Source organism: Phoxinus phoxinus (genome assembly GCF_949152265.1).
Source record: "Phoxinus phoxinus genome assembly, chromosome: 22".
Taxonomy (NCBI): Eukaryota; Metazoa; Chordata; class Actinopteri; order Cypriniformes; family Leuciscidae; genus Phoxinus; species Phoxinus phoxinus.
The window spans coordinates 10,480,189-10,503,799 of NC_136897.1; the positions used below are offsets into that span (position 1 = coordinate 10,480,189).

General features: G+C 44.1%; 3 protein-coding genes across 4 annotated transcripts in view; 1 reads left to right on the forward strand and 2 right to left on the reverse strand.

Annotated features, from left to right (window-relative positions):
- LOC306990224 (adenosine receptor A1) overlaps positions 1 to 17,939 on the forward strand; it is a 38,500-nt gene extending 20,561 nt beyond the window's left edge. The window contains exon 3 of the mRNA XM_079596772.1: positions 15,174 to 17,939. Coding sequence (XP_079452898.1) covers positions 15,174 to 15,834 — 661 coding nt within the window. The 3' untranslated portion in view covers positions 15,835 to 17,939. The remainder of the gene's footprint in view (positions 1 to 15,173) is intronic.
- LOC306990928 (uncharacterized protein) overlaps positions 1 to 23,611 on the reverse strand; it is a 370,388-nt gene that overhangs the window by 120,478 nt on the left and 226,299 nt on the right. The gene's annotated exons all lie outside the window — the stretch shown is intronic.
- Positions 23,087 to 23,611, reverse strand: part of LOC306990927 (bcl-2-like protein 15) — a gene marked incomplete at its 5' end in the record, with an annotated part of 38,744 nt that continues 38,219 nt past the window's right edge. For both annotated transcript variants that reach the window (XM_079598274.1, XM_079598273.1), the window contains one exon: positions 23,087 to 23,588. In XM_079598274.1, the coding sequence (XP_079454400.1) occupies positions 23,559 to 23,588 (30 nt within the window). In that variant the 3' untranslated portion in view covers positions 23,087 to 23,558. The remainder of the gene's footprint in view (positions 23,589 to 23,611) is intronic.

Sequence of the window (23,611 nt, forward strand, 5' to 3'; positions counted from 1 at the left end):
CACACCTATGTGATGATATCTAGGTGAAAGAGTCTTTATGTGATGGGATTTATCTGAAGCTGCAAAGCAGCTCTAGGCCATCACACTACCACCACAATGTTTTTGTCTTTTGGTATCATGTTCTTTTTATGAAATGCTGTGTTAGTTTTATGCCATATGTAACGGGGCACGCACCTTCCACAAATATCAACTTTTGTCTCATCAGTTGATTTTTCACATAGAGACATGCATGTTTGGAGAGTTTTTTTTCCTTAATAAATGAAATCATCATTTAAAAACAGCATTTTGTATTTACTCAGATTATCTTTGTAATGATAAAATTGGTTTAATGATCTGAATCATTTGTGACACATTAGTGATTATGTGACAAATAGGAAGGGGGCAAATAATTATTCACAGCACTATATAATATATATATAAATAGAATCTTTAAAAAAATATTGTTACAAGTTCTCCATTTTTTTATTCATTATGTCATTCACAATGCTTCATTAGATTGTATTTCTTTCCTCATTTAAGCCGTCATTAATGTACACAGTAGCCACCTTTCCACTGTCGAGCCAGGGCTAACAACGTGCCAGGCAGGGCCAATAGCCTCTGACCACAAGGCCTAAATTAAGCTGCATTTTTACATTGTCTGGCCAGTAGTCCCTTAATACTATCCTAAAACCTGGCCTTAACACGCCTACATAGAACCCCTTAACACAACCCCACCCGACTGAAAACTAGTTAGATCACAAAATGAGCATGACAGAAGCGAACGTTTGTTCTTTACTTAAAGGTAATGTAGGCAATTTTTTATAAACCCCTGACATTCTACCGGAGCTGTTCATGTTCTCAGACTAAAATTTTTGCATTTCTATGTCAACTATATCAATGCCAAAATGAATCCACAGCAATCAAGGTGGAGCCATAAAGCCCAGCATTCTCTGAAACGTTTTCAGGGGAAAAACACTGCCTTTCTGGAAAGACGCGGCCAGACGCTGAATACGGCGCGCGCGCTGTGTTGACAAGCGGGCCGTCATCGCCACCGAGTCTAGCTCTATTCCCAGAAAAGAGGTTGACTGACGGGGCAGCAGTGAGCTCTTGGTCCAATTGACTGTGAGACCCAGGCTTTGTTGAGCCGCTGTGTGGAGCTTCGTGCAGGAGGCTGTGCTTGAGAGTGGCCTGCAGAGGAGCTAGAGCGCCGTGGAAGGAACAAGTTCATGGCCTGTGACGTTTTCTGAACCTCCGAAAACCGGTCCACAATCCCGCTTACTGCTGGGCCAAAGAGACCGGCGTGAGAGAGTGGGGCGTTAAGGAACACAGCACGTTCAGATTCGCTCATGTCGGCGAGCGGCAACCAGAGGTGCCTCTCCGTAACGGTGAGCGCCGTAACGGTGAGCGCCAGGCTATGCACCTTCCCATAGCCTGGGCTGCTGATTTAGTGGCGCGGAGGGAAAAGTCCGTCGCGCTGCGCAGATCCGTGACGACATCCTGAATTGGGCCCTTCTCGTCCATGCGGCTGAGAAGGTCGGCCTGGAGGATCTGGAGGACAGCCATAAAGTACAGGGCGGAAGCGGCCTGTCCAGCGGCGATGAAGGCGCGGCTGACAAGGGCTGAAGTGGTCCTGCAGGCTTTAGACGGGAGGGCAGACTTTGAGCGCCATTTTGCTGATGACGGGCAAAGATGCACTGCAAACGCCTCTTCCACTGGGGGAATCCGGCTGTAACCTTTCTTAACGGCTCTGTCCACGTGGGAGAGAGTCGAAGAGGCAGGAGAGCGGAGTCTCGCGGAGAATGGAGCGTTCCACGATTTCAAGAGCCATTGTACGCAAAAAACAAACAAAAAAAAAAAAACAATGGCGAGGGCTTGTATTATTTGGTAGCCTATTATTGTCTTATTTGTCACTTTCGGAACTGTCTTACTGAAATACAGTGAATTATCATCATGTAGTGTAAAATCCGAGTTTGTTTTTATTCACCAATCCTAATGGAAAAATTAAGAAGCATAAATTAATGATGTAAAATTACGGAGCCCTGCATGACATTCGGAAAATATTGTCTACTATCAGCCTAATAGGCTATCTCTCCTTGCAATGCTAGTAATTTAATGCAGTCATGATCATTGCTCACTTAAAGTGGCATTGACCTGCTGAGTAAATTAATAAATATAATTTAGCTAAATCTAAAACATTGTATCATTTATATCAGCAACATATTTCTTTATATCGCCCAGCTCTAAAACTACTCAATATTAAAGCTTATAGGCCTATATTACTTTTTGTAAAGCTGCTATAAAACGATGTGAATTGAGTGTTATACCAATTTTTTTTACTTGACTTCACTTGATATAGACCTAGGTGGCCGCGAATGAAGAATTTGTTCCCCAGATTTAGCAGCACGTATAGGCTATATATTACACGGCGGTCTGCCTTGAAGGGATTGTTTGTTGTACAGTAACTTCATTTAACTTATTAAGTCGTATTAACGGTTTAACTCGTATTAAGTTAATAAAAACATTATATAATTGATCATTACTGAAATCGCCATGCCTACGTAGTAGCCTACCGCCAAACTGCGTAGAAGATCATTCATAAACTCGTACATAAGAATACACATGCTCATGCCTCAAGTGTCTAATCCAATAAGATGGCTGTATTATAAACCAATTAAATTGTGGGTGGGCAATGTGTGCTTAATGTTAATTATCCTTGGATCTCTCCAATTCAATTAGCGAGAAATGTCTTATAACCATAGCTTTCTCGCTGTATAGCACCAATAACTGTTTGGCTATCAACCAAGTGAAACCACTTCTCAACTCGAATTCGGCTATGCTGCTCAAAGTACTTCCGCAGCCGTGAGGCAAACACTGCTCCACACATCTCCGCTTTGACAGCGTCTCCTTTGTGGTCTAACGGAGTTCGTTTGGCTTTGGACACCACAAGCTTGGTGATTGAGCCGTTATCAGAGTTCCATCTGAGGTACATTACCGCACAATAATGCTCGCTTTCATCTTTAAAAAGGTTATCTTATCGCCCAGGGTTCATCACTGACATGTTGGGGAGTTATTGCTCTAGTGAATTTAATCTGGCTAAGCTGGACATATTCCTCAAAGAGCTTAACCACATCTTCTCTGAGACCATCCGAGAGGGCGGTGTCCCAAGTTTCACTGACTGGAACTCTTCCATCCTTTGCCTCTTGGAAAGCTCTGCGGACTAGAATTGCTCCTTTCTGCTTGGCTGGAGTCACTAGACCTACAGGATCATACACCCCCGACACCTGACTCAACAACTCCCTTCGTGTCAGTGGATTTGGTGTTTTCACTCTGAATCTTGAATCTGCTCTTGCAAGAGATTCTGACCAAGTCTCATTTTCTTCTTTCTCTTCGAGAAATTGATTGATGTCATCACACGGAGCATGTCTTCTTACACATCATAGCCCAGACCAAGTGCTTTGTTGTCATCATCGTGCATTTGGTTTGGTAAAACCATGATCTTTTCTTTGGTTCCTAGGGGCTCATTCTCTGACTCACCGCTCCCACTTTGACCTGAGAAGACCCATGGCTTGAGAAGAAATCCTCTAGCTGTTAAGATCCGCTCCACATTTGCCACAATAGACCTCATCTGGTAAAGGTCATTGTGGGACGTGAGAATGTCGTCAACATAGCTGTCTTGATGGAGCACTCTGCGCTCTTCCTCAAGGTGAGCGAAGGATGGCAAATTGGCAGTTTCACGCATTGCCAGTTGTGCAATGCAGCCTGCTGGTTTGTCGCCAATGTTGACTCTTGTGACCGCATATTCCTCCAGTTCCTCATCTTCACAGTCTCGCCAAAGGAACCTGTGCATATGCATTTCATGGTCTTCCAGCCAAACCGAATTGTCTTTTTTTATCTTTTTGATGTCTCCTAATGCGGCATACATTTCACTCCTGAATCTCAGCAGGACAGCACGTATCTGATTAACCTTTATGCCTCATTATATATTTTACGACGTTGAGTGCATTAAGGGACAAAAATGTCCACTCTAAACCAGGGGCGGTTTCTTCATTAGGGCGATTGGGCGACGCACCACCAAAGTGTGAAAGGGACTTTTTCAATCACATTCACATTCAACCACAGAGTTACGCTAGCAGTCATTGTTTGTTCTGTCTCTGGATATAGTCCAATCAGCATCCAGTCACGTTCTGTGGAGTACCGCCTCTTTTTGGGCGATTTCACTCTGGGCGAGAATCGCCCTGAGTGTTCCCATAGACTTCAATACAAATATTTTTTTTTCGAACTGCAGGCACTGCAATGCATTCTCTATGGGTTTCGGGAGGGCTCGCACTAACGTGCTTTTTTTAGACTGCAAGGTAGATAGACTGCAAGGTTACATTCACTATGTTTTATAGTCTTCAATATGAACATTGTTTGTAGGACAATATTGACCAGGATATGATTTATTTTTATTTTTATTAAATACAGATTTTTTTTATTATTCAAATAGAACAAAATTTAAATACTGAGATTTAAAACACAAAAATGTAATTATTTTCCATACACTAAATGCAAAGAGAAAACGTCTCGGTTACGTATGTAACCCTCGTTCCCTGAGTACAGGGAATTGGGATCACGCTAGGGAGCCAATTGCCTTCGAGAGAATTAAAATGAGCCAATGGACATTGGCATGCAAGATTTGCATTCCGCGACCCGCCTACCAGCGCGGGTATAAAAGGCGGAAGTAAACATTGCGTCAGTGCTTTTCGCTGAGGAGCCGAACAGTGTCCAGTCCTCCGCGTATGTACAGCAACATGGCGAAGGGACGACACGTCTCCGTTCCCTGTACTCACCTTTCGTCCTGGGAACTCCGACGTGTCATCGGGGGAGTTCCCTGACGAATTGGGATCCCTAATAAAACGCCATGCTGCTGGGCCCTTTGTTGTGGAAATGATCAATATTAAAACCTGGATGAAGGAGACAAAGTCGATTCTCAAAAGATTAAACAAAGTATTTTATTTCATGCATGAAATAAGACGTTCCCACACAGACAGCGTCTGATATGAGAAGGCCCATGGCATTCTCACGCAGAGAGCATCTGACATGAGAAGGCAAAGGCTAGTCCCTTTCGCCAAGGTTATATACCCTAACACATCCTGTGTAAAAAACCTTTGTTACCTTAAAGGGAGATGTCTTAGCTCATGATCTCATGTCCAACCTAAATTCTATCTAGACAGAACAATGTCATGTCAGCAAAAAGTCCCCGCTCTTAGCTACTGCTCTTTTTCACACATCTTGCCTATCTTTAGTTCGATCAAAGCTGCGCACATATTTTTCACACTTGGAGTACAAAAGGTTACTTGGAGTACACATAGTCCCTTCTATATGCTTTCTATAACATTTTGTTCCTTATGCATTTCTAATAGCTTGGGTTAAACTTTTTATTTCAATATGCATAGCTTCAACGTTAATAAAAGTTGTACCCATCTAAAAGTAAAAGAACACATCTAAATGTAATATTTCCATTACACCTTCCAGCGTCCAGCTAAGCTACCCTGCAGCAGTTTCTTGTAATAAGTTGCGGGAGCTAGCTAGGAATCACACTGCTGTTCCACAAGACCCGCTCAGTGGATATTGGATAACACTGGGAAAACGTGCCCTAACCCATAAAAAGGGAAAGGGAACGCTGCGGAAGCCCCAGCCTGCCTAAGGAAGGCCTGGAATACACATATGTACTAGCCCAGTGGGATAGTGAAACATATGGCAGTCCCTGAGGTGGTTCCATCCTAGGAAGTGGGAGCGAACTCAACAGGGACGACAGAAAGAGTCTGTCAAGGTGAAGACATGGTTAAACTGCACATGGCATGATGGGTCACAGTAGAGACCACTAGAGAACACCCAGTCTACTAGCAACTCGACTAGAGGTAGCAGACCTGGCTCTGGCGGTCCGCTACGCCAGGCACGGGAGGGATGATGGAGGATCTCACGAGGCTCAATCTGGGAGGACAAAGCTCACCCAGAGACTTATACGCTCGGGTGATAGCATCCACTAACCAGTTAGCCAACCTCTGCTTGGAGACAGCCTTCGCCTTCTGCTGGACTCCATAACAGACAAAGAGCTGATCTGAGGTCCTGAAGCTTTCCGTTCTGTCAACATAAACCCGCAGGGCGCGGACGGGACAGAGAAAAGCTAGGGCTGGGTCTGCCTCCTCCTGGGGCAGTGCTTGCAGGTTCACCACCTGATCCGTGAAGGGAGTGGTAGGAACCTTGGGCACATATCCGAGCCGGGGTCTCAATACAACGTGAGAAAGGCCCTGCCCGAATTCTAGGCACGATTCGTCGACCGAAAAAGCTTGCAGATCCCCGACCCTCTTGAAAGAGGCCAATGCTAACAGGAGCGCTGTCTTATTGGACAGGATATTAAGCTCTACTGTCGACAAATGCTCAAAGGGAGGACTTTGAAGAGCTCTGAGTACCAGAGCTAGGTCCCAAGAGGGTACAGAGTGCAAAACACGAGGTGGATTTAACCTCCTAGCACCCCTAAGGAATCTGATGATCAGGTCGTGCTTCCCCAAAGATTTACCCTCTACTGCATCGTGATGTGCGGCTATTGCAGCAACATACACTTTGAGGGTGGAGGGAGACAGCCTTCGCTCCAACCCATCTTGCAGGAAGGAAAGCACAACTCCGATCGGGCAAGTTCGGGGGTCCTCCTGACGGGAGGAATACCAAGCGACGAACAGGTTCCACTTCAACGCATAGAGGTGCCTCGTAGAGGGGGCTCTAGCGGAAGTAATGGTGTCTACCACTGCCTGTGGTAGACCACCTAGAACCTCCGCGTCCCGTCCAGGGACCAGACATGGAGTTTCCAGAGGTCTGGACGTGGGTGCCATAGAGTGCCCCGTCTCTGAGAGAGGAGGTCCTTCCTCAGAGGAATCGGCCAAGGGGGGGCTGTCGCGATGAGCATGAGTTCCGTCAACCAAGTCCTGGTGGGCCAATACGGCGCCACTAGAAGGACCTGCTCCTCGTCCTCCCTGACCTTGCACAGAGTCTGTGCAAGAAGGCTCACTGGGGGAAACGCCGGGGCCAGCTGAGGGCCAGGGCGTCCGTGCCGAGGGTCCCCTCGGTCAGAGAGTAAAACCACTGTTGGCCGTACGGATCAGTACGTGCCTGTGTCTGAGAAACCCCTTGAGGCGACACAAGGCTAAGCGTACTGCTGCAACTCTAGGCAGTTGATGTGCCAATGCAGTTGGGGCCCCATCCACAGACCCGAGACTGCATGCCCTTTGTACGTTGCACCCCATCCCATGGCAGAGGCATCTGTGAAAACCACAGCATGCCTGGAAACCTGGACTAGGGGCACTCCGGCCCGAAGAAACGCAGGATCTGACCATGGGGAGAAGATTTGGCGAGAGTGCGGGGTCACTTTGACCTGGAACGTGCCGCTCTGCCACGCCAACCTCGGGACTCGATCGTGAAGCCAGCGCTGAAGCGGTCTCATATGTAACAGGCCGAGCGGCGTTACTGCAGCTGCCATATGCCCCAGGAGCCTCTGAAATTGTTTCAGTGGAACCGCTGTCCTGCCTCGAAAGGACCTGAGGCAGGTGAGCACTGACTCGACGTGTTCCTCCGTGAGGCGCGCAGTCCGAGTGACCGAGTCCAGCTCCATACCGAGATAAGAGATCCTCTGCACGGGGCAGAGTTTGCTCTTGTCCCAGTTGACCTGAAGCCCCAACCGGCTGAGGTGCTGAAGCATCATGTCCCTGTGATCGCACAACATATCTCGCGAGTGAGCTAGAATGAGCCAGTCGTCGAGGTAGTTGTGGATGCGCCACAAGGGTAGGACCTTGTACTGATACGCTCGACCCTCGAAAGCAAACCGAAGAAATGGTCTGTGACGAGGAAGAATCGATACGTGAAAGTACACGTCTTTCAGGTCGATCGCTGCAAACCAATCCTGGGGACGGATGCCGAGGTGCCGAGGTGGCATTCGAAAATGCGAGTTTTGTGCAGGGCCCGATTCAAAACTCGCAGGTCCAGGATTGGCCGTAACCCACCGCTTTTCTTGGGTACAATGAATTAGGGGCTGTAAAACCCGGACCTCATCTCGGCAGGAGGGACCGGCTCGATCGCGTCCTTCGTCAGCAGGGCGTCGATCTCTTTCCGCAAGACAGGGGCATCCACTGACCGCACACGGGTGAAGTGGACGCCCCTGAACTTGGGAGGCCGGCGTGCAAACTGAATTGCATAGCCGAGCCGAATGGTGCGGATGAGCCATCGGGACGGACCCGAAAGCGCTAGCCAGGCTCTCAGATACAGTCCCAACCAGCCCACCCGCACCACCGGCGTACCCGCGGAGGGGCAGCGAGGTGGAAGACAGGGACCCAGCTCTGGTGGCGTTGTAGCGACCGAGAGCAGGGTCTGGGCGTCGAACTTGACACCAACCTGCTTCCACCGGGGGGCAGGCAGCAGAGAAGGCCCGTGGGCATTCTGCTGCGGGCTGCCCAGATGGCGAGAGGAGGGGGAGTGACGAGGAACGAGGCCCTGACTCCTTGTGTCCCGGTCTCTGCGCCTCCGGGCCCAGCCGCAGACAGGAGCGACGCAACCGAGGCTGCGTCACTGCTATCCGGGAGCTGAGGAGAGGGGAGCGGGAGCGGTGCCGTTCGGAGGCGGCGTGCACTGCCACTGAGACCCTCTCGGACGGGGGAGACTGTGTGCCCAACAGTCTCGGCCGTGGATGACCTGTAAGAGGAGGTAGAAACTGCTCGCCGTCGCCGAAGAGGCCCCCTTGGGATATGGGGAAGTTGAGAAATTTGTTCTTCTTCGCTTCCCACAAATCCGCAAGGGTAAGCCAAAGATGGCGCTCCTGGACCACAAAAGTGGACATTGCCCGACCCAGGGAACGTGAGGAAGTCCGTCACCTCACGCAGCTCCTGCAGCAATCTTGGGTCAGGACCACCCGCCTGCAAGTCATGGAGTGTTTTGGCCTGGTGGACCTGCAGCAGCGCCATGGCATGCAGGGCGGAAGCACCGTCTCCGCACGCCATGTAGGCATCCCTGGTCAGACCAGAGGAAAACCTACAGGCGCGGAAGGGGAGTGAAGGGGCACCCCGCCAAGTGGAAGCGGTCTTTGGACACAACTGCATCGCAACCGACCGCTCCACTGGGGGTCTCCCTCACTCATCCAGCTCCTCTCGGACTGGATGCCATGGTACAGGTGTGGGCGAGGTCACACCTGTACGCCTTCCCCCCGGTATCAATGCTCCCGGGAGTTCTGGAGAGGGTTCACCGGGAAGGGGCTCATCTATTGTTAGTAGCCCCGTATTGGCCGGCCCGAGTATGGTTCGCAGACCTAGTGTCTCTTCTGGACGGCTCTCCGTTGGAGATCCTGTCAGGAGGGACCTGCTGTCCCAAGCAAGAGGCACAATATTTCACCCTCACCCAGAGTTGTGGAAACTGTGGGCTTGGCCTGTGGGGGCCCAGCTCATAATAATAATAATGCATTTTATTTATAGGCGCCTTTCTCAACACTCAAGGTCACCTTACAAAATCAATAATAAAATACTCAATGCATTGAACATTGAATCAGCGAGAACAAACATTATCATAACATAGTAAAAGTGTAGTGTCCAGTGTAGTCCAGTGTAGTGACGTCCAGTGTAGTGACGGGGACACTATACTGACAAAGAGCACCGTCCTTCGGATGAGACGTTAAACCGAGGTCCTGACTCTCTGTGGTCATTAAAAATCCCAGGATGTCTTTCGAAAGAGTAGGGGTGTAACCCCGGCATCCTGGCCAAATTTGCCCAGTGGCCTCTGTCCATCATGGCCTCCTAATCATCCTCCTATATATACTAATTTGCTTCATCACTGTCTCCTCTCCACCAGTAAGCTGGTGTGTGGTGGGCGTTCTGGCGCAATATGGCTGCCGTCGCATCATCCAGGTGGATGCTGCACATTGGTGGTGGTTAAGGAGATTCCCCCCTTCCATATGTGAAGCGCTTTGAGTGTCCAGAAAGGCGCTATATAAATGTAATGAATTATTAAAAGAACAACAATTTTTTTTTTTTATTAAAAACTAAAGATAATATGCCTGTCTAAAAAGATGAGTTTTTAAGTGAGTTTTGAAAATGGTTATGGACGTGGAGTGTTGAATGTACTGGGGCAGAGAGTTCCAGAGATGTGGGGCTGAATGACTGAAAGCCCTAAACCCCATGGTAACCAGACGGGCATGAGGGAGGATGAGCTGAATGGAGGAGGAGGACCTGAGCGAACGGGTGGGTGTCTTGATATGAAGAAGCTCAATGAGATACTCAGGGGCAAGATTATTAATAGCTTTAAATGTAAGGAGGAGAATCTTATAAATTATGTGATATTTGAAAGGAAGCCAATGAAGTTGCTGCAGGACAGGTGTTATTTGACTGATGGAGGGGGTTCTGGTAATAATACGGGCAGCAGAGTTTTGGATTAGTTGTAGTTTATGGATGGATTTGTCAGGTAGACCATAAAGAAGAGAGTTGCAATAATCTAGGCGGGAGGTGACCAGGGTGTGAACCAGAATTTCAGCACTGTTGGGGGAGAGAGATGGACGTAAACGAGAAATATTACGTAAGTGGAAATATGGTGACCGAGTGATGTTATTAATGTGGGACTGAAATGACAGAGTGCTATCTAGGATGACATCCAGACTCTTAACCTGAGGGGAAGGGAACACAGATGAATTGTCGATGAAGATGGAGAAATCATTTATTTTAGAGAGGATGGATTTGGTGCCAATAAGGAGGAGTTCAGCTTTGTCACTGTTGAGCTTGAGAAAGTTTAAAGAGAACCAGGATCTGATTTCCTGAAGGCAATTAGATAGGGAAATTGGAGGGAGAGATGTAGTGGGTTTGGTGGATAGGTAGAGCTGGGTGTCATCTGCATAGCAATGGAACTGGATGTTATGTTTGCGAAAAATATGGCCAAGAGGGAGAAGGTAAATAATTTATAATAGGGGTCCAATGACAGAACCTTCGGGAACACCAGAGGAAAGGGGGGCAGAGTGGGATCTAAATGTTTTAAGTTGTACAAACTGAGTACGACCAGAGTGATATGATTTAAACCAGTGCAGTAGTGGTTCAGATAGAATCCGGTCTCTCGACTGAGGTCGTTGAGACCATCCCTCAAACCAGAGCTCCCTCCACGAGAAAACTTTGAAATGGAAATTATTCTCTACCTGGTGTGGAGATTGTAATTTTGATCCTGTTAACTGCCCGGTTGGTACAGTTCTCGATTTCCTTCAGACCGTTTCTCTGCTGGATTATCTCCTTCCACCTTGAAGGTGTACGTAGCGGCTATATCTGCATATCACACCCCTCTGGGGGCTACTTCTCTGGGGAGAGATCCTTTTGTTAATCGTTTTCTCCGTGGCACATTGAGGCTGAGGCCTGCACTGCACTCTACAGCACCGGCTTGGGATTTGGCCATTGTACTTGAGGGTCTGGCCTTGGCTCCCTTCGAGCCTATTGAAGTGGTTTCAGAAAAGTTCCTTACACTAAAAACTTTATTCCTACTTGCAATTTCTTCAATTAAGAGAATTGGAGATTTGCAGGCCCTGTCAGTTGCTCCTTCATGCCTAGAATTTACACCTGGTATGATTAAGGCATTTCTTCACCCTAGGCCGGGTTACATTCCAAGAATACTGACTAATGTTGCAGGCCCAATTGTGCTGCAGGCCTTCTGTCCTCAACCTTTTAGTAGTAGTAGCCTTTATTGTCGCTAGTCACAAGTACCAGTGAAATTAGCCATCAACCTGTCCATACACAAACATACATACAATATGACAATGGGGTAGACAAGACAGGAAGACAGAGCATTGAGGAAAATAATACAGCATGACATGAGGATTGGTGAGGGGTGAAAAAAAAAGGCAACTCCCAGACTATGCTCCTGTGAGGAGTACAGTCTGGGAACAGGAAAAAACACCTCAGCAACATTAGCACATAATCAGTACATGAACCCACAAGACTTGCAACAGGGGAGGGGAGTGGGGGATGGAGGTAACCCAGCACAGGCAAGCAGCCATCCGGTCCTGCAGCCTTTCGGCGCTGGTCACAGACCCGCCCGCCAGGCTGGGGGGTACAAAGCGGCGAAGGCGAGGGATTCGGGGTGGGGGGGGGGGGTGATTGCATATCTGTATATACATGTAAGAGTTTGTGTATGTGTAGGCCTGGAGATTCGCTCCGCCTGGCATCCAAATCTCGGTGCCTCAGTCCGCAGGCTGTCATAGCGTTAACACAGCAAGTTGCCATGGAGACAACCTTGATTAGGTCCCAAACAGAGTCAACAATCAGCAGGTGTCTGTGAGAAATGGGGGAAGGAACGCAAGAGCGGCTCACTGCAGTGCTCTTCCGGGGGAGTTGTTGTTCCAACAGCGGCCTTGGCCGAGGCCAGTGCTGATTGATGGGGCCAAAAGCAGATAAGATTGGGATTATTTGGTCTTCTTAGTCCATTCTGGTCCATCAGCTTTTGCAAAGCCGGGAGCTTCTCCAAGATGTTATCCAGATTTCGGGTCACCTCCCTGTTGTTATCCATAATGCGGTTAATAGTCCCCGCCTGAGTGCTGACCGCTCTGCCCACTGCTTCAATCATGCCGGGCAGCATTGTGGGGCTTTGGACAGCTGTCACCGTTTTCTTAATTTCTTGATAAACCAGGGCAATGCCTAATCCAGTCAGCAAAAGACCTGTTATCATTGTTCCGAATAGGTAGATATCTTCAATGTCCTCCACGGAAAGAGCCGCCAGACACACGACCCGCCACCTCTCCCACGCGTCCATCGTGTAGCCAGCTGCGAACGTTCCGGCAGGGCAGTCAGCTTCCCCCGAACCCAAGCTTCTCGTCGAGAACATGGTGTCAATTGCGTTGAGAGACCAGTTGATCAAATCCATGATTTTTAGTTTGGAGAACAGTGCGGAGAAAGTCTCTCAAAGTTAAGACATAAGACTAGATGAGAGGAGCGAAGCAGGGAAAATCAGGGGGAGGAGAGGGAGAGAAAATGCGACCGCCTTCGTTGAGAGCCAGAGAGAGAAGACAAGTTTAATACCCCAGATGAGGAAAGACTAAATCTGTTGTGTCCAGTTCGGGCTTTGGATGCCTACGTTCACAGAGCTGCCCTGTGGCGTAGATCAGAGCAGTTATTTGTCTGCTTCGGCTCAACCAAGAAGGGTTGCCCTGCATCGAAACAGGTTATGAGCAAGTGGGTAGTCGAGGCTATCTCACTTGCTTATGAAGCGGTCGGACAGCCTTCACCTTTGGCTGTTCGTGCCAATTCTACAAGGAGTATGGCTGCCTCTACGGCTTTGATTTCGGGAGTTTCCCTTCATGACGTGTGTAATGCGGCAGGCTGGTCCTCACCACATACATTTGTCAAATTTTATGATTTAGACCTCTCCACTCCGGGGGCGAGGCTGCTCGCTTCTCAGTGTGCGCAGGACTCAAACAGAACGGGCACTTGTCATTATGGCGTAGTGGGTATGGGGTTCCCATTGCATAAACGCAGCGGGAGTTCCCTTGAACGTCTCTGGTTACGTATGTAACCTTAGTTCCCTGAGAGGGAACGAAACGCTGCGTTCGCCTGCCATACTTCCTGCATGCCCTGATCGACTTGCTTCAGGCTTTTCAGAAGCTGTCACGCTCTGCGTTCAGGGGTGATTTATAGTTTCCTGGTCTATGACGTCCCGCTCATTCATTGGACTGATTATACACGTGCTTCATTGCGCAACACTTGGAAGTGTTCCCATTGCGTAAACGCAGCGTTTCGTTGCCTCTCAGGCAACTAAGGTTACATACGTAACCAGAGACGTTTTTCTTTTCTTCTTTTTTTTCGTAATTAATTTATATTTCCTCTAGTTTGTATTGACAATGTATGTAAGTTAAAGACTGCATAATCATTCTTTGAAGAAAAAAAAGGCTGTTCTACTTTAGGAGAAAAGACTAAGTCAAAAGACTATGACTAAAACTAAATCAAAATTTGCAGTCAAAATTAACTCTGCTTGCCTCTCCGAAATTGCCTAGCCCACCTTTAGGATTACAGAATTGGTGTTTGACTAATATTTTATAATAAAAAATGTTACAGTGACAGTACTTTATTAATTTGTGTCAGGAGTGCACATAAATGATGCTGAAACAAACTAGTATTTACCAGTCCGCATAAAAATAGAACCCATAGGACCTATTCATTTGTCCCTGCTTCCGTTTATTTGTGATAACAGGAATGGACAAAACAACTCCATCAAGGCTTTTTAATTGATTAAATATCATGTTTACGTCACATTTCGTTAGAAAGAGTGAGCTATTTTTTTACATTTTCTACAAAATTATGCAATCTGAGGAGGTTTTAGACCTGAGGAGGTCTCTTCCGTCTCACTATATGATGTTTTATTAAGAAAGTTTGGGAGGAGCATGTTCAAATGATCTACACAATCAGTACGATTGGAGGCCTATATATAGCCAACTCACCTTCCTTCCTTAACAGTCTTTTCTGAATCCGTCTATCACCCCGACGCCTCGCTCTTGCATGGTTATGGGTTCAGGCCACATTTCGAGCTTGTTGCTCTCCACCAGACAGCACACCAAATACGCATACTCTTTTACTCTATCTAATTATTTGTAAGTGTGAACTCGTGAAACTGTTATCCTTTCAGGCAGAGCAACAATAGAGGGAGCTTATGGACAGAAAACAGGAGTCGTATGAGTAAATCACATATGCAGATGCATTTGTCAAGTATTAACAAAAGCACAGGGAAGAGACAGATGAAACATGAAACCAAATAAATAAACGATTATAATCATATATGATTTGTCCTTCGAGCCAAGTCCTTCAAGCTTCCATTAACATATATGTATTTATCACAATGGTTAGCATAAGTAGCCTTTAGTAGTATTTTAGCAGTGGTGTTGACCCTCTCCTGACTCAGATAAACTCTGACTTTGTTCATGACCACTCCTAAAGCCCTAGTTGGCCCGCTTTGACCAAGGTATTCGGTGGGCCAAAAACCCAAGGCCTTTGTCTTTTTGTCAGATTTTCAAATACTTTCTGGCTTCAATTTAAGGTTTGTAATGTTGTCATTCAACAACCTTGTAGCTGGTTAGTTTATCTCAGGATTACTCTAAAATACTCAATGGGAATAAACTAAGGACGTTTGTTTGTTTTAAAACTTTTTTCCCTTTTTTTTCACAGCTATAAAAGAGTGGTGACACCAAAGCGTGCAAGCACTGCTGTGGTGGTGTGCTGGATGGTGGCCATCATAGTCGGCCTTACGCCCATGTTGGGATGGAACAATCTGGAGAAGCTACAACAGACCAACAGCACTGTAGGAGCTGACCTTCTTGTAACCTGTGAGTTTGAGAATGTCATCAGTATGGAGTACATGGTCTATTTCAACTTCTTCGGCTGGGTGCTGCCACCTCTCGTCCTCATGTTGCTCATCTACACTGAGATCTTCTACATAATCCACAAGCAGCTAAACAAGAAGGTCACTGCCAACCAGACTGACCCCACTCGATATTACGGGAAAGAACTCAAGCTGGCAAAATCTCTTGCACTGGTGCTCTTCTTGTTCGCTGTTAGCTGGTTGCCATTGCATATCCTGAATTGCATCACTCTCTTCTGTCCTAGTTGTGAAAATTCCACGTGCCTTATCTATGTGGCTATCTTGCTCAGTCATGGTAACTCCGCTGTCAATCCTATCGTTTACGCATTCCGCATTACAAAATTCCGAAATGCCTTCATTAAGATATGGAAACAGTATGTATGCTGCACGGAGGATCCACGTGTGGATGATCGGCCCAGCTTTCGTATAGATAGCAAAGAGAGAAGACTGCGGCACAATGATATCTGATGCTACGCTCAACAGGTCTCCTCTATTTGAATCACTTTTTAAAACATGACAGTTGAGTTTTGAAGGGAAATGCAGTATGGGATGTATGCTGTGAGTTGTGAGAATACATTCGCCACAAAAATGACAATCAGACATTACTGGAAATTGTTTCCTTGAAAGCGAAGTCACTGGTGCATATAATTAATTGCATCATTAGTGAGTAATCATTCAAATAGATGAAAATTGTCTGTTTTAGAGATATAGCCACACTGGCATTCAAATCTATGGCATTCTAATCTTTATTTGATTATGATTTCCTTTTGTGCTGGGGTTCATTTTAATGTGGCTATCACATAAAGGGCTTTATATAATGAGCGCAAAATTGCAAACTTAGTGTTAATGTATACATGTACAATTAACTATATGTATAACCGCATCTGAAGACTTTGAGGAAGGATGATGAGACTGTGATCTGATGCCATTTTATATGCCAGAGAATTAATATTTTTAAAAGAATGGGTTACGGTAGAATGGGATTATTTATAATGTGCTGCTTTTCAAGGTGAGTGCAAGTTGAAGTCAGTTAAGCCCACTTTTTCTCAAAGGTATAAATTTAAAAAAATTATTTAATCTGGCATAATTTACTCACCCTCATGTCATTCCAAACCTGTTAGACCTTCTTTCACAAAAGGAGATGTAAAAAAAATAAGAAAATGTCTATCCATTGAAAGTCAGTAGGCGCGTTTCCATTACAGATTAGCGCAAAACTTTTGCGATTTTTTTTCTAAATGTCGACAAAAAACTATTGTGAAATTACAGCGTTTCCATTAACCTTTTTCGAATTGCCTGAAAAACCACATCATGCGAGCGTAAACTTTTTTTGCGATAAATGGGAGTTTTTGCAAAATTGACGTGTTTCCATTGGGCGTATTTTAAATTCGCAATTTAAAATTGCACAATTTGAAGTGTAATGGAAACACTTCAACACTTTTATTTAAAGGGTTATCTATAATCATAATCCAAATCTAGGCAAGGGTCATACACAAACAATAACAAAGGGCTGAGGAAAAGAGAGAAATCCAAGGGGACAGGCAACGAATCAAGGAGAAACAGGATATAAACATGCTCAGAAATGCAGTGAGACACATACAAAACTTAGCAAGGAATTAAAGGGGTCATGACATGTTTTTTTTAATTTTATTATTATGTTCCCTTAGGTGCAATTATAGTATTACTATAGTTTTTTTTACAAAAAACTTTTAAAATGTAGTGATTTATGACCTTTTCCCACCCTGTTTCTCATCCTCTGATTCAAACAGTCTGTTTTGGGGGTGTTTCCCCTTTAAGAGTTCAGTGTTAACGCCCACTGTTATGATTGGCTAACATCAGTGCCTATGCATCAATTATTAACGCCCACAGCCAGAACATTTGCGGATTCCGCGTATTTAAAAAGTAGTTTAAAGTTTTAAATACATTACTTACAGTTTGCGTCGTCGTTGTTGAGCCCAGAATAGTCGGCACGGACTTATCTTTGAGCAACAGTTTTCTGGCAAAGCCAGCATCAAATGTATAGAACAAACGCTTAAATTAACACTGCCGTGACTGAGACGTCCGCAAAAAATAAAGTGCATCTATTTTTCCCTGACGACTGGATCTTTCGCAGCGTATTCAAATATGTTGTTTGTCCACAGCCAGGAACAGCACATCTGCGGCATCGTAATTTCCCTGTACACAGACCCACTCGCTGTCCGTCGACTGAACACTTGTGAGGCGCGCAGCGCGCGGGCGCGACATTGATACGAAATGAGCGTAGTTGTCTTGCGCTTTAAGCGTAGTTGTCTTGTGCTGGAGGCGGTCTATATGCAAACGCTGGTACGTCACTTCGTACCGTGACGTCACTTCTTACCATGGATCCAGAACGAGCTGTATTTAGAGCTTGATTAAATAAATTATTCGTTTATAATGGGGAGGAAGTCTTAAGCTATGAAACTTGCAGGACGTTTTAATGGTACAAAGACCTCTTATATACCAAAAGATCAAGGAAAATTTGGTTTCTCATGTCATGACCCCTTTAATGAGTGTACATGGTTTAAATAGGCTGAGACTGAGAAGGTAATGAGACACAGGTGGATCAGTGGATGCAATCAGGGATGATGAGTCTGGGCAGTGTGTTATTGGAAACGTAGTTTGTGAGGAAATGACCATAGTCTAATGTGGAGTGCCCTCTGGTGGCTCTCAAGAGCACTCCAGCTGGTGACTGTTACAGGTCTAATGTTGTTTTGGACCCCATTGAATTTCATTCAAAACAGCTGAAACATTCATTAAAATTGTTTTGTTTAAAGGAACACTTCACCTCTGGAAAGATGAATGTGTATTTAAAATGGGTCATTTATGTAGAAGAAATGTGAAAATATTTTTGAATTTGGAGCCTTCTAGACTGAGAAAAGCCAGAAAATGTATTTTTGGCTTATGGGGATGAAAGACAACAACTCCCAGAATGCACTTGCTTCGCTGCCCTAGGAGGCCACGCCTACCGGTAAGAGATCGCAGTAAACAACAAGGCTATGCTACTAGTGAGTCTCCGTGAGTCTGCCCAGTATTTTGATGTCGCCCAAAATGTCCAGGATTCGGCTTTTGCGTTCTACAGTCGCCATTCCTTAATGTTTACTGTGACGAGCAGGAACGAGACTGACGGCCGCGGAGAACGATGCGAGCCCGGTGGCGTGATTACTGATGAGTGGCGCCGGCGCCTGTGAGACGCACCGGTCTCGTATCTCTCACGGAGGAGCGGGAATTTTCCTAGCAATGTTAAAACGCACATCAAACGATCACTTGTTTAGCGTTCATGTAAACACTACATTCAGATTCACCAATCGGAATGAATTCAGTTAGATTGAAACAAAAGGTGTGCATGTAAACTATGAATGCGACTGCAGAAAGCAAAAGCCGAATCCCGGACAATTTGGACCATCTCGACGGCCGGACATGTCCGGGAAAAAGAGGATGGTCACCGCTACTACTCAGCTTTCTCCACAGAATAAGAAACTTAGCTTAGCTTCCAAATAAAGAATGGCTGACACTATTTGTACATTCTGTGAGTGAGATCCCTCTATGGGCGGGTTGAAAACATGCGGAACAGCGCCTTCTACTGGATAAATGATGAGCTAGTGTTTGTAGTCTTACCCTTATTCAAAGAAATTTGACTTCCTGCTTTTTATGACGCAAAATGACGATTTTTGCGTCATAAAAAGCAGGAAGTGGAACACTTAAATCCTTATTTCTCCCATCTCAGGGGAAAATAAGGGAATAAACCATGACCATTCGAAAATGTGACAGGGTTTCTAAAGATACAAAGTCTAATGCAAATGGGTGAAGTGTTCCTTTAACAGAAGAAAGTCATACAGGTCAAAAAAAAACATAAGGACAGAATTTAAATTTGTGGGTGAACTATCCATTTAACCCTTTCATTCATGAACTATGACAACCTCAGTCAGGATTTTTTTTTTTTGCTCTTAGGGCAAAGAAAGCCCAAAACAATATCTGAACTTTTTTTTTACATATTTTACAGAGATTTTCAGATTTTGCATTTTTGGTTTTAATTGACGAGATACTGTATTAAGCATAATACAGTAAAACACAATAATACTGTGTCTATTTAACAAACCAATTAAAAACATTTATATACAATCATGTGAAACATACAAAAAATACAATACAGCTTAAATTTTTGCAAACACAATTGTGTTTGTTCCTGTTTGACCAGCTGATGCAGAAGATCTTCATCCAAGTTAAATGTTGCATGTCTTTGATATTATAACATGAGGATTTTATTCCATCAAAGGTCTGGTGGAGGTATAACTATGTGGAAACCCAACTCTGACTATGTATAAAATGCTCATGCTCCCTCCGGTCTCAGAGTTTGTCGATTTACCCTTATTAGCTGATTATGTTCAAAATGGACAAATGTCTACAGAAGCTCTCCTCTCTGAGAAGACCTCAGACTGAAATCTACATGGATCTATTGATGTTTTCAGACTGTGAAAAGAAAGTAGTGATCAGGTGTTTTCACATTGCATGTAACGTGCATTTTGTAATCAATTACTTTTTTGATGTAACGAGCAAATTAACATATTACAAATAACATGCACAATCAGATTTTTTTTAAACTGCAAATTACAATCTTAAAACACAAATACATTTATTTAAGTATTAAGTATTTTCAAGAACAAGTCACAGTAATAGTATGAATTGTAGCTGAACTATAGATAGTGATGCATGCTGTCCAATTTAGTGGACCGATGATTAATAAGGATATCCTCCCAATCTAAAAGCAATAATTTTATAATACTTTTAAATAATTTAACAATAAGATCCAACATTTTATTTTTATTTTTTACATGCAATCTTATTGGTCCAGTTTTTATTTTTTTGAGTGTGTGTAGATATTTCGATCTAAATTAAGTTTGCCATAATACTAATCTCTACAGTAGGTGTAACACAACCACTGGAAAGTGATGCATTTTCACATTTGTTTTTATGAAGAAAGGCAGCCTTCAATTTCACCATGTGATGTTGAAACTAATCAAAACTGTAGGCAGTTTGCATTTAATATTTAGATTGCTCAAAACCGTAGGGCCAGAGAAGAGATGTGAAAAGATACACAAGAATGAACCATAAATAAATCTAGATTAAATGATACTGCCGGGGGTCTGATGTGTGTTTTTAATGTTTTGTTTTGTTTTTTTCAGATGTATTGTTACCTTAAATTATGTATATCTGTGAGGACAATCACATTTGGATCTTTCAAATGTTCAGGTGTCCCTTTAAATTTTAATAAGGCAAGGACATTCAGAGCTTTCAAAAGATACACAGGAATTTATCTGAAATTTATCCAAGTGCAGAAAGTAGAAAAGGAACTAGTAACTTAAATTGTGATGTTATCACCAAGTGATGCTATAACACCCAACAACTTGATTATGAAACACTCATGCTCTTAACAGACCCTGATTTTGACTCAGTCAACACCCTCAAATAAATTCTATTTATATATTAATTCAATTATGATAAATGGTATGACCTTTACATGATAACAAGGTCTGGTCAATCTCAGAGAGAATTTACGCGATTCTTGTGTGGTGCTTCCTGAAGTTCCTGCAAAACTAACTTACTCTCCAACTTCCTGGGTAGATCCTGAGTTAAAGGGTACCCCGATTAGTGCAGCATGTTGGCCTTATAAGATTAAATTGGGCGTCAGCTATAAAAAGGTGATACAAAAAAACTCCAAATGTTTTTGGTTTTATTAAAAAAGCCGAAAATCCGTTCACCCGTAGGCCGCCATATTTATTTACGCCGCAATGCATTCTGGGTAATGACGTGTATAAGTTGTTGCCGGTTGTAGCCTAGCCGCTCTAGCAGCTTCGGTTATTTGTTTCCAACGTACCGGCTATTATCTAGCTACGTTTTGACAGGTAGCGAGATGAACACGTCTGCCGTTCAGCCTTTTCAGTTTGAACCCGAGCGCACCATAGGCTTAAATCAGGAGAATAACGCGGAAGACGATAGGCGCACTCAAGATTATCAGAGAGTTGAGGAAGCAAGAGTAGGGCGAAACAGATGATGTCTGTGCGGTTACTGCTTGCCCATGCCAAGCGAGAACGAGCGCGTTTGCTGTAAAGAGCTCCACTTTTTGTCAGCAGCTGTCCTGGGTAGGCTAAGTAACTTATAGAGCAGACGATCATACTATCGGTATAAATAATTTAATAAGTCATCTCTACCGCCATCGTTTGCTTTATTTTCACCAAGCAGTCACTCACTACGGACAGAAATGAGAGGGAAAAAATAGTGCAAATCAGAATTATCTGAGATTTAAGATTTTAAATATGTAGTTTAAGGCAATTCAATTATTAATTAATAACTGCAGTTCATTATTAATAACATTTTTGTAATTGTAAGATTAAAAATGTAGAAGTAGATGAGCAGAACAGTGTTGACTGGGTTCGGGGTATTTCTGTGCGTAGTGAGTGACTGCTTGGTGAAAATAAAGCAAGCGATGGCGGTAGATGACTTATTAAATTATTTATACCGATAGTACGATCGTCTGCTCTATACTTAGCCTACCCAGGACAGCTGCTGACAAAAAGTGGAGCTCTTTACAGCAAACGCGCTCGTTCTCGCTTGGCATGGGCAAGCAGTAGCCGCACAGACATCATCTGTTTCGCCCTACTCTCGCTTCCTCAACTCTCTGATAATCTTGAGTGCGCCTATCATCTTCCGCGTTATTCTCCTGATTTAAGCCTATGGTGCGCTCGGGTTCAAACTGAAAAGGCTGAACGGCAGACGTGTTCATCTCGCTACCTGTCAAAACGTAGCTAGCTAGCCGGTACGTTGGAAAACAAATAACCGAAGCTGCTAGAGCGGCTAGGCTACAACCGACAACAACCTATAAACGTCATTACCCAGAATGCATTGCGACGTAAATAAATATGGCGGCCTACGGGTGAACGGATTTTCGGCTTTTTTTAATAAAACCAAAAACATTTGGAGTTTTTTTGTATCAACTTTTTATAGCTGACGCCCAATATAATCTTATAAGGCCAACATGCTGCACTAATCGGGGTACCCTTTAAAAGCATATGGGATGACTTGTTTCTCAGCTTGAACAGTATTCAGACGTGTCAGCTGACTTCTGTTTCCACAGGGCTTCTTAGTGTGTGCCAACAGACTTGAAGATGTTTTTTTTTTTTTTTTTCAAGTTAATGCTTGAGGGCATACACATTCTGGATTCATCTTAGTATTCAGTTCAAAATGACTCACATGCTGCTATTACCTAGATCAGTTGAGCGTCTTAATCTAATTACATGCTACTTTAACCTGTAATAGTGCACTGTGAGGAATTTACAAATAGTATTGGGAATAGTAATCAGATAAGGAAATTATCACAGCTTCCTCTTTATTTTGCCTACAGACAAAACAACAGCATGCTTTTATTTGGCCTAAATCATACAAATGCTATTATTTTTCCTCAAATTGCAGTTGTGAATTATTCTCCATAGTTTGAACATCAGCCATTAGATGGTAAGTCAGTACTGTGATGCCCTCTGGTGACAAAAAAAGCAGAAGGGTATGTAGCAAATTGTAATTTTATGGCAACTAAGATAAAGAAATAGCTTAATTTTTATTAGAGTAAAGAGAATTCCATGCTTAGGTCATTAGTAACCCTGATATTTCCTTATTGATTGATGTGGTGCAAACAACAAAATAATGTCTCACCATGTCCACCCAACGTTTATTTTAACTCTAGTGAACATGTCACGTGTAATGTTTACCACAACACACATGTCCCTATGAGACTGATATATTTGTTGAACATGCTTCACTTTAAAGGATGTTAAATAACATTCCAGTTTTAGTCCACATACAGTACACATAATTCTGAATGACATAAGTGATTATTACAATTAAGAATCTGACTATATTATAAGACACATAAGTCTATATATACAAGATGTAGTCTTTTTTTAAAAGAGTAATTGGTTGAGAATCCCTGCATTATTTGAAATAATCAAACAACTACCTGTATCAGAGTAAAAATGTAAACAATAAAAAAAACCCACTAAAATTCTTCTTCCTTTTGCTGGTTGTGATTGTCTATAAAGAGCACATTGGCACCTGTGTGGCATTTACAGTTACTTCCTGTATTACTATTCAAAACTCCATAGAAATGTTGGAGAAATGTTGCTTTAATCTCAAAAAGTGCTGTTCTTGGAGACAGAGACCTGTGAAGAAAAAAACAACAACA